At 38.6% G+C, this 15,015-nt stretch overlaps 4 protein-coding genes across 4 annotated transcripts in view; all 4 read right to left on the minus strand.

The window, feature by feature from the left end:
• Positions 1–4,624, minus strand: part of LOC111605770 (zinc finger and SCAN domain-containing protein 2-like) — a 32,865-nt gene extending 28,241 nt beyond the window's left edge. Inside the window, exon 1 of the mRNA XM_023335362.1 lies at positions 4,435–4,624. Coding sequence (XP_023191130.1) covers positions 4,435–4,509 — 75 coding nt within the window. The 5' untranslated portion in view covers positions 4,510–4,624. The remainder of the gene's footprint in view (positions 1–4,434) is intronic.
• Positions 1,142–4,440, minus strand: LOC106700174 (gastrula zinc finger protein XlCGF28.1-like). Its single transcript, XM_023335352.1, has 2 exons — positions 4,309–4,440; positions 1,142–3,672 (listed from the first exon to the last, which is right to left on the minus strand). The coding sequence occupies exon 2, from the start codon at positions 3,635–3,637 to the stop codon at positions 2,252–2,254; it is 1,386 nt and encodes a 461-aa protein (XP_023191120.1). The 5' UTR covers positions 3,638–3,672; positions 4,309–4,440; the 3' UTR covers positions 1,142–2,251.
• A 682-nt stretch (positions 4,625–5,306) lies between the features above and the next one.
• On the minus strand, positions 5,307–8,647 carry LOC106700176 (zinc finger protein OZF-like). Its single transcript, XM_023335340.1, has 2 exons — positions 8,373–8,647; positions 5,307–7,628 (listed from the first exon to the last, which is right to left on the minus strand). Exons 1-2 carry the CDS (start codon positions 8,569–8,571, stop codon positions 6,217–6,219), a joined length of 1,611 nt encoding a protein of 536 aa, XP_023191108.1. The 5' UTR covers positions 8,572–8,647; the 3' UTR covers positions 5,307–6,216.
• Positions 8,648–10,059: 1,412 nt separating this feature from the next.
• Positions 10,060–14,847, minus strand: LOC111608874 (zinc finger protein 664-like). Its single transcript, XM_023335360.1, has 2 exons — positions 14,578–14,847; positions 10,060–11,670 (listed from the first exon to the last, which is right to left on the minus strand). Exons 1-2 carry the CDS (start codon positions 14,735–14,737, stop codon positions 10,550–10,552), a joined length of 1,281 nt encoding a protein of 426 aa, XP_023191128.1. The 5' UTR covers positions 14,738–14,847; the 3' UTR covers positions 10,060–10,549.
• Positions 14,848–15,015: the final 168 nt, after the last annotated feature.

Raw genomic sequence — 15,015 nt, forward strand, 5'->3', positions numbered from 1 at the left:
GTCTTCTTTACACCTCATGGTTTGAATTCATACTCATACATAATTCATATTCATTCCAGTTTCCAGTTGAGGAATGGGCTGGGAACTTTTGCAAGTTGTTGGGCATTTAGAGGGTTGTGTTGTGTATTTGGACGACATTGTTGTGTATTCAGGTACCTGGTCTTCTCTCCTGGAACGACATTGTTTGACCTTCTGGCAGATGCATAGCTCCAGTGAATGCAGCCAAATGATTTTTATTTTATTTATGTAATTGATGCCAGTCATGTTGGTACAGGGGGGAGTCCTTTATGAAATGGGTGGTTTTTCAATTAAAAGATTTCTTTTCTAAGAAATTTAATAGACATCAGCTGAATTACTCAGTTATTGAAAAAGAGACCCTTGCTCTTATTTGGTCTTTACAACATTTAGGGTCTATGTGGGTTCAGGGCCTTTAGAGAAACAGTTTAGGTTGAGACATGAAGAGTTAGAGCTGAACAGCAATACAAAATGTTCAGAGCTTATGGAAGTTTGGATCCATGTAGATTTATTTTATATTTATAGGACATACAGCACACAAATACAGAAATAATACAATGAGAATTTTATTTACAGTGATTAAACAAAGATTTATTCTACATTACCAATAGTAATAAAGCAATAATAAATAATATCTGTACTCAAAGTCATGCAACAATCCAACCTTCCTGTAAAAGGCAGGGGTGTCCAAAGCCGGTCCTTGAGGGCTGGCATCCTGATGTTTTAATTCTAGTTATTACCTTCTCAGCATGTCAATAAGACATCATTAGCAGGCCCCTGCTTGCTTGTGTTTAACCAACATGCAGGATCCCAGGCCTTGAGGACTGATTTTGGACACCACTGCTTTACTCCTATTTGGCAGAGGATAGAGAACTGCAGGCTGGGAAAAAGCCCACTTTCAAAGGGCAGTATTATATGTTGCTTAGCCACATAGTGCCATTTTACAAGCATAATCAAATAACTATGTTACCTTAATTTCTTACAGAAATACTACATATCAAATATAACTTAAAAGAAATTTGACTTCCTAATTTAAAGCCTTGAAATTATGCGTATGTCTCTTTAAAAACTCCTGTTCTTTCTGCCTTCAGGAAGTCATCACAACATGGCTCCTCTATAGGCTTTACTGAGAAGTAGCTTGTACAATGAGCTAAGTAGCTGTGCAGTTCCACCAGATGTTTGCTAATTGCTGCTGGCTAGTCTAAAGGAGTTCAGTTAAAGAGTCGTGGTAGTGCTGCGCCTCGAAGGCGGAGCTAGGTCCACCCAGGTGTTTTGCACAGCTGAATATCTGCCATGGAGACTAAAGGATTTCTCAAACATGCAAGAAAGAATCAAGATAAAACTCCAGGTACATCTTTGATAAGTGAATAACAATATAACATGATGTAAAACTCAAAACGTCTATATTACATAGTACTGTCCCTTTAAGAAAAGTTGCACATTGCACAAAGCAAACGTCTGTGACAATCATCCATTTTCTAGTGTTTTCAGTGAAGTGATGTTTTTTGCTATGTCTAATGAGGTGAACAGGGGGGAGGAGGAAATCATACTATTCATATTATATCTGTTTGTGTCTGACTGTATGAGGGCAATGGTGGGAAAATGTTTGCTGCTGTGTATGTTTGTGATGATGTACTTTTTGTGACACATCTATTAATTCAACTTGGAAAATGTAATGACATGAAAGAAATTATCCCTTTGGGAAAATAAAGTAATCTATCAATCAATCAATCAATCGTCTCTTATAAACATCCAAATTAAAAGCAGAAACTTTGATCCATTTAAAATACACATACATAAAATAAAATGTAAAATGTATTGAAGTTCAGTTTACAGATATGAGCAAAAGATGGACCGATTTTTTTTCTAGAAGAGTTTAATACAAAGAAGACTTCATATTGAACTAATGCGTTTAAAACAAGCCCACATCATCAGTCCTCCATCACCAAGCTGAACTACATCTATAAAGCGTCTACACAGTTATGACATTTTATTTCCAAACTTGACGCCAAACTCAGCTCCCTAAGCTGCATTTTTATATTGTAGATATTTTATATTGTAGGGTGAATCAGTCAACCACAGTATGAAAAAGGTGTTTGTCCATGAGGTCCAAGTTGCTGCTATTTACAGACTTGGAGAGGTTTCCTATAACCTGGTTTAGTCAATTTTCTTTTTCTAATATACTTTACAAAGATAACTACTACCAGGAAAAGTTAAAGTATTTATAATAGTTAATCTATGTGACAGTCAAGTGTTTTTGTTTAATGTGTAAATTCAATTTCCATACATTAATGAAGCTTTTTCCACATGTTTCACATGTAAAAGGTTTCTCACCTGTGTGAATTTTTCTGTGATCATTCAAATTTGAACTTGTTTTAAAACATTTTCCACATATGTTGCAAGAAAAAGATCTCTCACCTGTGTGAATTTTCGAGTGTACATTTAAATGATCAATTCGAGAGAAGGTTTTTCCACATGCTTTACATAAAAAAGGTCTCTCACCTGTATGATTTCTCTTGTGACTGATTAAACTACTAATTTGAAAGAAACTCTGTCCGCAAGTTTGACAAGAGAAAGGCTTCTCACCTGTATGAATTCTCTTATGAATGGTTAAACTACACATGTGAGAGAAACTTTTTCCACATGTTTGACAAGGAAAAGGCTTCTCATCTGTGTGAGTTCTCTTGTGGACATTTAAATTACCAATTCGAGAGAAACATTTTCCACACGACTGGCATGAAAAAGGCTTGTCACCTGTGTGAGTTCTCTCGTGGACATTTAAATCACCAATTCGAGAGAAACATTTTCCACAAGACTGGCATGAAAAAGGCTTCTCACCTGTATGAGTTCTCTCGTGGACATTTAAATCACCAATTCGAGTGAAACTTTTTCCACATGACTGACACGAAAAAGGCTTCTCACCTGTATGAATTTTTTTGTGTCGTTTTAAAGCACTAATTTTAGGGAAACCTTCTCCACACGAATCACATGAAAAAGGCCATTCACCAGTGTGGGTTCTGTAATGGTTATTTAAGTTATCCTGATTTTTATACCATCTTCCACAAATGTCACATTTGAAAGACCTTTTCTTTGTGTCAATATGAGACTGACTCCATGATACAGAAGAGCTGCTTCCTGCCTGATCTTTGCTCTCAATTACATTAGATATATCAAAGGAAAACTCCTCAAGTTTTGGTTCTCTAATCAAATTACCTTCCTGAAGAGAAGAAGTCTCAATCAAAGCACCAAACTGCTTCTGGACAAGCTGCTCTCCCTCCTGATTTCTGCAGAGATCTTTCTGGTCCTGTCCAGTTGGTAAATGTTCTGGTGGTTGCTGTTCATGTCGAACCACTGAAGGATCTGGTTCCTCATTTCCTTCATTTATCAGTGGAGATTCTGTGTTATCCTCTTCTTTTTTAATCCATTCAGAATATTCCCATTGTTCAATAAGTGGAAGACCTGATTCCTCCTCTTTCTCAGTATTACATGGATGCCCTGGTTCTGATGGTTTAACCTGCAATTGTTCCGGGTCGACCTCTTCCTCTTTAATCTGTTTAGGTTCTGCTTCCTCCTGTTGACTGGATCTCCTCCTGTGGTGACATACCTGGGGGATGGCAGACATTTCCTCCTAAATGGAGATTTGTGACTTTTGGAGGTCTGTGGGGACAATGGGAGATATCATTAATATAATTAAATTGATGACTGTTTCATTCATCAGTCTGGAGGTCCAGGACTTCCAGGAACCTCATGAAAAACTGTCCTCCCAGCAACTGTCACGTGTCCACAACAGAAAAATTAATGTGAATCAAAAAGCTGCACATGTGACTGCAGCCAGGTAGCAGCAAGATAGCTGTCGTCTCTTTAAAGCAGCGGCCAGTATACATTTTTGAAGGTACAGCTGGCCACACACCCCTATATTACACATACTTTCTCTGAAACACATACATAATGAACAAAGGCAGTAAGACTCACACTGCACATATTTTACTATACATACATGCCAATGCAATTTACACTGAGTTTAAATTTTGATGATAAATAAACGTTTGTCTGAAAACACTACTAAGACCATTGGTAGCATTGATATGTTTAATCAGTGGATATAAATGAACTCCATCTGGTTTTTCAGAGACTAACACATTTTCTGTTTGTGCTGCAACATTTTAGCTTGAGCTAAAAGCTATCAATCTTTGTAGCATCGGAGCTAGCAGCTAAAAACAGAGGCTACAGAAATATCGCCGCTAACGGATCTCGGTCTGCAGTGAACGCACCAGAACCTTTATCCAGACCTACCAGAACTTTGTTTCTGCAGCTCCGACCCGATTCTGTGGAGCTTTATTTGTGGTTTCCAGTCAATCCGGTCATCATCCTGCGCTGAGCATCGAGCTCTTCCTCGTAGCAAATGATGGTTTTTTCAACCTCGGTGAAGATTTCTTGAGCAGCAGCAGTTAGTCTCTCTCTGATAAACTCTCTGAGATGCTGAGCTGAAGACATGGTTGCTGAAATATTCAGATGAGATACAACACAATCTTCCTTCTGCTAAGACAATAGAAGCTGCTGCCTTTTTGTTTTACTTCAGCTTGAGGTCACAATGAGAGAAACAAGCTGATTGTCCCACCTCCGCCCTCTGTAGGTTTGGACTGGAACAGCAGCTTGGCAGCAAAAACAAACTCTCATTAAATGGAACAGACGTTAACCAAGAATATTTGCTTCTTTAAAATGTATTTTCCCACAATCCTCATATGTGTTACATTCTAATGTGGAAACAAAATTTGTGTAGAACAAATAGAAATTTGTTTGTGCTACATTTGTGCATATAAAATGTTCATTTGTGCCACTATAATTTTAAAGATATTAATAATAAAAGGTTTCCAGAGAGCAGAGGTTAACCAGCCACCACACACCTACTCCCCACGTTAACATAATTAAGCATAGTTACAGCCTGCATCCATAGAGACAATATTGAGACAGTGTTCATCTGCAGACAATCTGAAGCAACTGAACCCTGATTTTCCATCAATCTGGGGCCTCTAAAGTGAGTCACAATGGAGCTGGCTACTCATCTCAAACACCAAAACCTAAAACAGCTTTTTCTATAAACCTAATGCTCACTGGAAACTTTGCTATCTGGAAACATTTAGAATGAAAGCAAACTGTCTTCATGTATTTTAAACATTTATTTCATGTCTCAGACTATACATTTCTTTTTTACAAAATGGAGTGCTAAACTATTCCAACATTTTGATTTTCACCATAAAAATCCCAAAATGAATGTATCATGTGAGAAATTAAGTGAAGCATTGTGAAGAGAAGCACTGAGAAGTAAAACGAACAAACCATAAACATGAAACATGTCAACAACCATCAGTATGGTGTTACAAACCTCGAAACTGAAACCAGGGACTTCGATGCATTTAAAACACACACAAAAAAATAACATGAAGCCCATTTCAAATAAATTAGTACAATTTTCAGAGATCAACAGAGGTAGAAATGCTTCAACATCATCATTGTTATAGTGCAATGATGCTATAACGTTATGCAGTCTTCTTTTGAACCCTGCTTTAGACTAAAAAAAATATTTAGCACAAATCTCTGGACATCCTGACCAGTTCACGAATTGCTTAAATCCACAAATACTTTAAACTCTCAAAATACTTAAAACTGCCTATTTTAACATTTCAAACACCAAATATACTTTGATGTTTGATCACCAAAGTATATAGTAGTAGTACTAGTAACTGTCCCGGAACAACAGAAACCGTTTCTTGGTTGTTCTGATAAACAGTTTCAGAACAACCACAAAAGCAAACATTAAAAGTTTTTCCTAACCACAATTATTGGGGGTACAACATATCAGTAGAAAGGAAAATAAATTGTGTTTCTGGATTAGCCGTTTTGCAAATGGCGGCCTATAGCATGCCAAGTAGTTTTAAATCTATTTAAGCTTCCTTACAAGCATTTTCTGTAGAACATTTTATATGCTCTAAAAAATGAATAAAAGACTCCAAACTAGCTGCAAAATAAGTTCAAGCTGCTGCTCACACACAGCAGTTTCCTAAAATCTGGTTAAAAATTTCTGATAAACCCAACATCTCATCTTCATTTGAAAGCATGCCTAAACAGAATTTGTGAATTCTAATGTATTTTTGCAAGAACAACAAAGAAAAGTTTGAATATTAGTGAATCCAAGTGAAATGACTACTTCCCATATTTGTGTGTTTGTTTTTTGTGGAGATTCAGTTTTCCAGGATTAATGAAAGCTTTTCCACATATTTCACATGAAAAAGGCCTCTCACCTGTATGAGTTTTCTTGTGGAGATTTAAATTACTAATGTGAGAGAAACTTTTTCCACATGTTTGACAAGGAAAAGGCCTCTCGCCTGTGTGAGTTCTTCTATGAACATTCAAATTTGAAACATTTACAAAACATTTTCCACATGTTTCACAAGAAAAAGGTTTTTCACCTGTGTGAGTTTTCATGTGAAGATTTAAATGACTAATTTGAGAGAAACATTTTCCGCATGATTTGCATAAAAACGGTTTCTCACCCGAGTGTGTTCTCTGATGTACATTTAAATAATGAATCAGGGAGAAACGTTTTCCACATTTTTGACATGAATAAAACTTCTCACCTGTGTGTATCTTCTTGTGGAAATTTAAATTAACAACATGAGAGAAACTTTTCCCACATAATTGGCATAAAAAGGGCTTCTCACCTGTATGGGCTCTCTGGTGTGCATTTAAATGTTGAATTATAGAGAAACTTTTTCCACACATTTGACATGAAAAACACCTCTCGCCTGTATGATATTTTTTGTGTACATTTAAATTACAATTTAGAGAAAAACTTTTCCCACATGTTTTGCATGTAAAGGGTCTTTCGCCAGTATGAAGTTTTTTGTGCACATTTAAATGACCAATTTGAGAGAAGCATTTACCGCATGTTTCACATGAAAAAGGTCTCTCACCTGTGTGTATTCTCATGTGAACAGTCAAAGTTGCTTTCTTTAAGAACAATTTTCCACATGTTTCACAAGAAAAACGCCTCTCACCTTGGTGGGTTCTGTAATGCTTAACCAGGTTGCACTGATTTTTAAGACTTCTCCCACAAATATCACATTTGAAAGAACTTTTCTTTGTGTCAGTATGAGACTGACTCTCAGACACAGTGTAGGTGCTTTCTTCTTGATCTTTGCTCTCGACTACAGGAGAGGTATGACGGGAAAGCTGCTCAGTTCTTGGTTCCTCTTCAGTCAAACCATCTGCCTGAAGAGTAGAAGTCTCCATCGAAGCAACAATCTGCTTCTGGACAAGCGGCTCTCTCTCCTCACTACCGTGGACGTCCATCTGGTTATGTCTACATGGTAAATGTTCTAGTTCTGGTTTTTCACAGGGAAGTGCAGAAGTATCTGTTTTGTCCTTTTCTTTGTTGATCAGTGGTGGTTCTGGTTCTTTTTTTCCTTCTTCCAGTGGAAGTTCTGGTTCCATCTGTACTTTTTCAGTCCACTGATGTCCTACTTCCTCCTCGTTGTGACTGGTCTTCCTCCCTTGGTGACAGACCTGCTGGATGGCAAAAGTTTCCTCTTTGGAGACATGTGGCTTCTGGAGGTCTGTGGAGACAAAGGGAGTGATCATTAAGCTAATTGAATTGGTCACTGTCTCATGCATCTACCTGACTGTTCCTGATGACCCTGGACTGTCAGCACCACTTTTTGCATCTTAACTTATTTTGTAATGCTTAATTGAAGAGACGGTGACGTTTGCAGTGTAAAGTGTCATCCACACATTGGCAGCCCTGGTAAAGACGATCAAGAGATTTAAGTTAAATTCATATTTTTTGCTGCAGCAGCACAAATTCACACCAAATTTAATTTGAGGACATATATTCCCCAAACTTGCCCATATCTACAGCCCATTGCAAGTTTCTATCTACTTCACAATTGTTGAGTTTTGCTCAGACCACATGGGAACTACAGCCACTGCGGAAGCTCAAACCTGGTGTTTCAGTGAAGTTACCCACTGCTGCTACCTCAGAACTTAGACAGAATGAATGAATTGAACGGAGATGGTGAGATCTCTGTTACACGCTTAAAGGAGAATCATGCATTTATGCATGATTTTCACATTAGTTAACTCCAGTTATCATTTCATACAGGGGGACAGTTCGTGGTGAGTTTGACTTGTTCTGCAACACTTTATTCTGAGTTGCAACACTATAAAACTTCGTAGCATCAAAGCCAGCAGCTAAAAAATGTTCAGCCCCGTTTAGCAGCAGCTGGAGCTGCAGCAACTATCGCCGCTGACGGATCTCTGCTGTCTTCAGTGAAAACATCAGCACCTTTATCCAGACCTACCAGAACTTTGTCTCTGCAGCTCCGAACCGACTCTGTGTAGCTTAATTTCTGGTTTCCAGTTGATCCCCATCATCCTGCGCTGAGCATCGAGCTCTTCCTCGTAGCAAATGATGGTTTTTTCAACCTCGGTGAAGATTTCTTGAGCAGCAGCAGTTAGTCTCTCTCTGATAAACTCTCTGAGATGCTGAGCTGAAGACATGGTTGCTGAAATATTCAGTTTAAATACGATAACACAACCATCTTCCAGCTCAGCCCACACAAACTGCTGAGGCCATTTTTTGTTTAACTTCCGCTTGGTGTCATGTTGAGACAAAGCAGTTGATTGGTCAATTTCCGCCCCTGCTGGACTGGAGTGGAACCGCAGATTGGCAGAGAAGGACCTCGCTGCAGCAAACAGAAAGGGGCGGGGAAGGACCACTGTCAGTCTCATACCTTATTTGGAACAACACAACTAATCTAATTATATTACTAAATCAGAATACCACAAAGTCTTTATTATTTACTATTAATTTCGGGATTTCTGGCACCGTAAAAGATAAATTATCTTATAAAACACCATATTTTTTTCATTTTCTTAAGGATGTAGAGCTAATTAAATGACATAAATAAGACCTGAAAGTGATTCCAGTTTCACTTGATGGCCAACCTGTTGAAACTGTGGCAAATTTTAAATTCCTTGTGTCATTCCTGGACAGTCAGCTCAACTTTGCTGAAAACACTGTATCTTTAAGAACTGGACAATTTGGACAATCGTTTAAGCTAAATTACAAGAAAAACAACAACAAAAAACCCAAAACAGACTTTCAACTAATCAAAAACTTGGAATTGTGGAAGATCTGCTGACTATAAATTATATTTGCACAAGGATCCCTAGCAAATATGCCACATTATGTACTGTTGCTTTGTTTTAGCAAAACTTCTGAGACTGTCATCTCATTATTATTTTTCATTTATGTTCTCCCTAGATAATCCCCTGTTGCTATGCAAACATTTATATGTGCTGTTATTCAGGGTTACAAAAAACAAAACAAAATAAAAACAAATGAAGTATGTGGATGACTTAAAAGGGGAGCATTTGACTTATAAAAATATGTTTTTTTTTACATTTTCTCTTTCTATATACATATATTTCCATGCATCCATCCATTTTCTAACACACGTCCCTAGTGGGGTCGGGAGGTGATGGTGCCTATCTCCAGCGAACGTTTCAGGCGAAAGGCGGGGTCAACCTGGAATTGGACCAGATTTGGACAAAAGAATTGGAGAAGATTCATTCTAAAAAAAAAACAGTATTCAAATGTGCAACAGGTAGCCTGGATGCACTGATGCAGCAGAGCCAGTGACTGTGAGGGAGGAAATAAAGGCAGTTTACCTACAGCAACTGCACTTTTATTTGATAATATATCTATATATCTGTTTTGGTGGCAAAAATGACCCTCGTTGGACACGTCGCCAGTCTGTCGCAGGGCAACACAGAGACAGGAAAAAACCATGCACACACACACACCTAGGGAGAATTTGGAGAAACCAATTAACCTGACAGTCATGTTTTTGGACTGTGGGAGGAAGCCGGAGTACCTGGAGGGAACCCACCATGCACAGGGAGAACATGCTATATACATATATATATCAGCTTTTCTAAAAACATAAGAGTCAAAGGAAGCTGCATACAGAGTAATTTATTGTAATTTTTCTCATGTTTACAAAAATCTTTTTCCGCACAGCTCTCTGGATTTCGGTAAGTTTGAAGTCTTGCCTTTGACTAGGCCTGGAATCTCCAACCCAAGTCCTGAAGATCTATTGCCCTGCAGGTTATAGATGCATCCCTGCTCCAACACACCTGATGAATGGCTCATTAGTTGACAGCATGGTGAAGACGAATTCAATCATTTGATTAATCTGTGTTGGAGCAGGGATGCATCTAAACCTTGCAGGACAGTAGACATTGAGGACTAGGGAAGGAGATCCCTGGACTAGGCCATTCCAACACTGTTATTCTTTTCTTGTCCTGCTGGTGACACAGTTTGGACCAAGTTGGACCAAGGTCCTCGAGTCATATGATGAATTGTTACAGACCCATTCCACATTAAAATGGCCCTCTCTCTGTGGCTTCTCGTGTGTATATTTAAGTAATGAATTTGAGGGTAAACTTTTCCACAGATTTTGCAAATGGCTCCTTAACGTGTATGAATTCTCTTGTGAACATTTAAACTACTAGTTTGAGAGAAGCTTTTTCCACATGTTTCACAAGAAAAGGGCCTCTCACCTGTGTGAACTTTCTTGTGTGTATTCAAAGAACTAAGTTGAGTGAATTTTTTTCCGCATACTTGGCATGAAAATGGTTTCTCACCTGTATGAATTCTCATGTGGACCTTTAAACTGCAAAATTGAGTGAATTTTTTTCTGCATGACTGGCATGAAAAGGGTTTCACACCTGTATGAATGTTCTTGTGCCGTTTTAAAATACTAATCTGAGTGAATTTTTTTCTGCATACTTGGCATGAAAAAGGTTTCTCACCTGTATGAATTCTCATGTGGACTTTTAAATTACAAACTTGAGAGAATGTTTTTTTACACACTTGGCATGAAAAGGGTTTCTCGCCTGTATGAACTCTCTTATGGACATTTAAATTACCAACATGAGAGAAGCATTTACTGCATATTTCACATGAAAAAGGCCTTTCAGTTATATGGGTTCTGCAATGTGTTTTAAAGTTAAGCTGATTTTCAAAACATTTCCCACAAACATCACATTTGAAAGACCTTTTCTTTGTGTCAGTATGAGGCTGACTCTCAGAAACAGTGAAGCTGCTTCCGTCCTGATCTTTGCTCTCAATTACATTAGAGATGCAGTCAGTTTTTGGTCCTCTACTCAAATCACCCTCCTGATAATTAGAAGTATCCATACAAGCAACAATCTGGTTCTGGACAAGTTGCTCTCCCTCCTGACTGCTGCAGAGGTCCTTCTTCTCCTGTCCAATTGGTAAATGTTCTGGTTCCTGCTGTTCTTGTTTAAGGAGTGAATAATCTGGTTCCTCATTTTCCTCATAAATAAATGGATGTTCTGGTTCCTCCTCTCTAGTCCCTTTAGGTTCTATTTTCCAATGATCTTCTATCAGTGGAGGCTCTGTGTCCTGTTCTTCTTGTTTAATCAGTGGAGGTTCTGGTTCCATCTGTTCCTCTTCAGTCCACTGAAGTTCTGCTTCCTCCTGGTCATGACTGGACATCTTCCCATGGATATAGACCTGTTGAATGGCAGAAGTTTTCTCCTCAATGGAGAAATGTGGATTTTGGAGGTCTGTGGGGGCAAATGAAGACATCATTAATATAATTAAATTGATGACCGTCTCATGCACCAGCCTGATTTGTCCTGATGATCCTGGATTGTGAGAAAGTCAAATAAATCTCACAACACTGTCTATATGGGTGTAGTGACGGACTCAGGCCTGAATCGTCAGAGTCACGTAAAGACAGTTATAAAATCGACCTTCTATCACCTGTAGAACATTTCCAGGATTAAAGGACTAATGTCCCAGCAAGGTCTAGAGAAACTTGTTGATTACTGCAACAGTGTCTCCACAGGTCTGCCTAAAAAAATGTATTAAACAGGTGCAGTTGATCCAAAATGCTGCTGCTTGGGTTCTCAGCAAAGCCAAGATGATAGAGCACATCACATTGGTTCTAAAGTCCTTCCACTGGATCCATGTACCTCAGAGAATATACTTTAAAACACTGTTTTGGTTTATAAATCACTGAATGTCTTAGCACCAAAATACATTAAAGATATGTTGTTGTTGTATCAACCTTCCAGATCACTTCTGGTTCTGGTCTGCTCTGCATCTCAAACCAGATCCAGTTCAGTTGGAATAACAAAGATCTTTCTCAGAGATCCAGCATTGATTTTGGTTCATCAGTGATGAACCAGTTTCCCGGAAAGCGCAGAGCTTCATATAATGATTCTGTTAAGCTTCATGTGGGGATTCCAGCAGATATGTAACAGACTTCGGTGCTCCTGGTTACAAAACTGTGGGTCAGTCTGAACTTCCTCTTTGTTGCAGACATGTTGCTGTGGCTGGTCTGTAGGAACAAAGAGACAGATTTGCTTTGAAGTAAAGATCTGGATAGTTAAGAATGTTTGGCGAAACATTCATGGAGCAAAATCTGAAATGTAGATTTCAGCATCATCGACTGAACAGTGTCTGGACCTATGGAGTCTCCTACGCACTCAATAGGTGTCTGCTTCACTGGTTACCATAGTAACATCTATAGTGTCTAGCGCAGGGGTCTCATACTCCAGTCCTCGAGGGCCGCAGTCCTGCAGTTTTTAGATGTGCCACAGGTACAAAACACTGGAATGAAATGGCTTAATTACCTCCTCCTTGTGTAGATCAGTTCTCCAGAGCCTTAATGACTTAATTATTCTATTCAGGTGGTGCAGCAGAGGCACATCTAAAAGTTGCAGGACTGCGACCCTTGAGGACTGGAGTTTGAGACCCCTGGTCTAGCGTGTCCACTTCAAAAGTTTTGTGACAGGTTATTATCTGAGCATGTGATTGTCCATCACACGCTCAGACTCAGAGGCAGCAGGATGTGATGGTAAACATTAGTTCAGAGTCCAGGTGATAAACCCTGAAGGACTGGAATTTTGGCATCCCTGGTTCAAAGAAATTTAATTCTGCGCTAAGGCACTGAATGGTTTTGTTTCATGTGTTGGAATCCTGAACGATGCTGAAGTTAGCAACTGATCTGGTGTTTGACTAAAGGGATATTCTGCTCCTTTACAGTACTTACTATGCTCTGGTCAAAGGTAATAAGACTTAAGATTACTCAACAATGACCTGGATTGTTTTAGAATGAAAACTGGAAGCAAAGGAAAAGAAAACACTTGTGATTTACAACAAATTTCCTAAAAAGATAGAATACTGCTTTTTTTCTTTTATCTCTCTTTCTTAAAGATGGCTGTCTCTGTTTTCGGGACTATTGCGGAACCACTGGAGATGATGGTGTATGGAAGTATTTTATATAATCAAGAGTATCAGGGACAGTCTTGAGCATGCATTTCATGAGACTGAAGTACAATAGCAGTGTCTTCAGTTAGAGGCTGTAGCAGTTGTTACAACAACATATAATTTCTTCTTGGGATCAATAAGACATTTCTTAATCAAATTAAAAAGTGCATTTTATGAGTTTTCAAAAATATGAATGTTTACTTAATATCAAATGAGTTTGCCATTTTGACTCCTAAAATAATACGAGTTTGACTACAAGTGTAAATTAAAGCTGCAAGCACCGTTGGGGTGATGATGATCAGTCACTGACAGTTTGGTGCCTCTGTGACTTTCTGTGTAGAAGATATAACAGTTTCGTGGCGAATAGGCGAACTTTGACCCATGGCAATGCCCCTTGAGCATGCACAAAAACTCACCGTTTTTCTAACTTTTAATCGGACATGTCTAATGAACAATATGCCCAAGTTTGAAGTTGATCGATCAAAATCCCTAGGAGGAGTTTGATCAAATGAAGAGGCTGCAAATGGCCAAAATGGAGTCAATCTAAAATGGCCGACTTCCTGTTTGACTTGCACTATGAAATTATTTGTATTTTCGATGCGTCTTGGGGAGCTCTACAAGTGTACCAAATTTCATGTCTCTATGATAAACTAAGGTCAATGCGGAGGATATTTTGAAAGTTGGCCGGTGGCGCTGTCGAGCCGTTTCTTGTAACGACCTTAAAATACGTAATTTTCACGGAGAGTTGACGCGTCCGCCAAGTTTGGTGAGTTTTTGAATATGATAAAGCCCCCCCAACCCTAATTCATCTGGTGGAACCATAATAAGATTAAGAAACAATAGGCCTTCGTAGCGCTTCGCTGCTCGGGCCTAAAAATGTACTTATTTAATTTTCCCTGCAAGTTAACGACTCGATGCAATCTGCTGGGTTTACATTGATATAAACTTTTTCATCCAATTTTAATAATTAACTGAGACTATTTGATAACTAGGATCAATTGGAACGTGATTGAAGTGAAATTTGTTTTTAGTAAAGCTGCTGAACTGAATACAAACTTTGGCATGTGCTAAAGCTAGCAGCTGGACGGTGCTAACAGCTACCATGGTAACAGGGGAAAAAACAACATTCATTATTATTTTATTACTTTCTCTTTGATATTCGGAGCCTGGTCTAGCCGGCTTCTGTTACTTCTTACCGACTCTGGTGAGTTTTATCTGAGGTTTCCAGTAAGTTTCCAGCAGTTTGATGTCTTCCTCATAGCGGACGATGGTTTTCTCAACCTCGGTGAAGATTTCTTCAGCAGCAGCAGTTAGTCGCTCTCTGATAAACTCTCTCAGATGCTTAACTGAAGACATGGTTAATTAAATATTCAGCTGAGACACAGCACAACCGTTTTCCAGTCGAGTCCACACAAGTTGCTGCTGAAGCCTTTTTGTTTTACTTCCGCCGGAAATGAGACAAAGTAGCTGATTGGTCCATTCACTACCCCTGCTGGACTGGAGTGGAACCGCAACGTGGTAAATAAAAAAAAAAATAAAATAAAATAAAATAAATAAATAAAAAATAAAAAAATTGATTAATGGAGCAGATATTAACCAAGAATAGTTTCTACAGTAAGTTATTTCCAGCTGTT

This window comes from Xiphophorus maculatus, chromosome 6 (assembly GCF_002775205.1).
Source record: "Xiphophorus maculatus strain JP 163 A chromosome 6, X_maculatus-5.0-male, whole genome shotgun sequence".
NCBI lineage: Eukaryota > Metazoa > Chordata > Actinopteri > Cyprinodontiformes > Poeciliidae > Xiphophorus > Xiphophorus maculatus.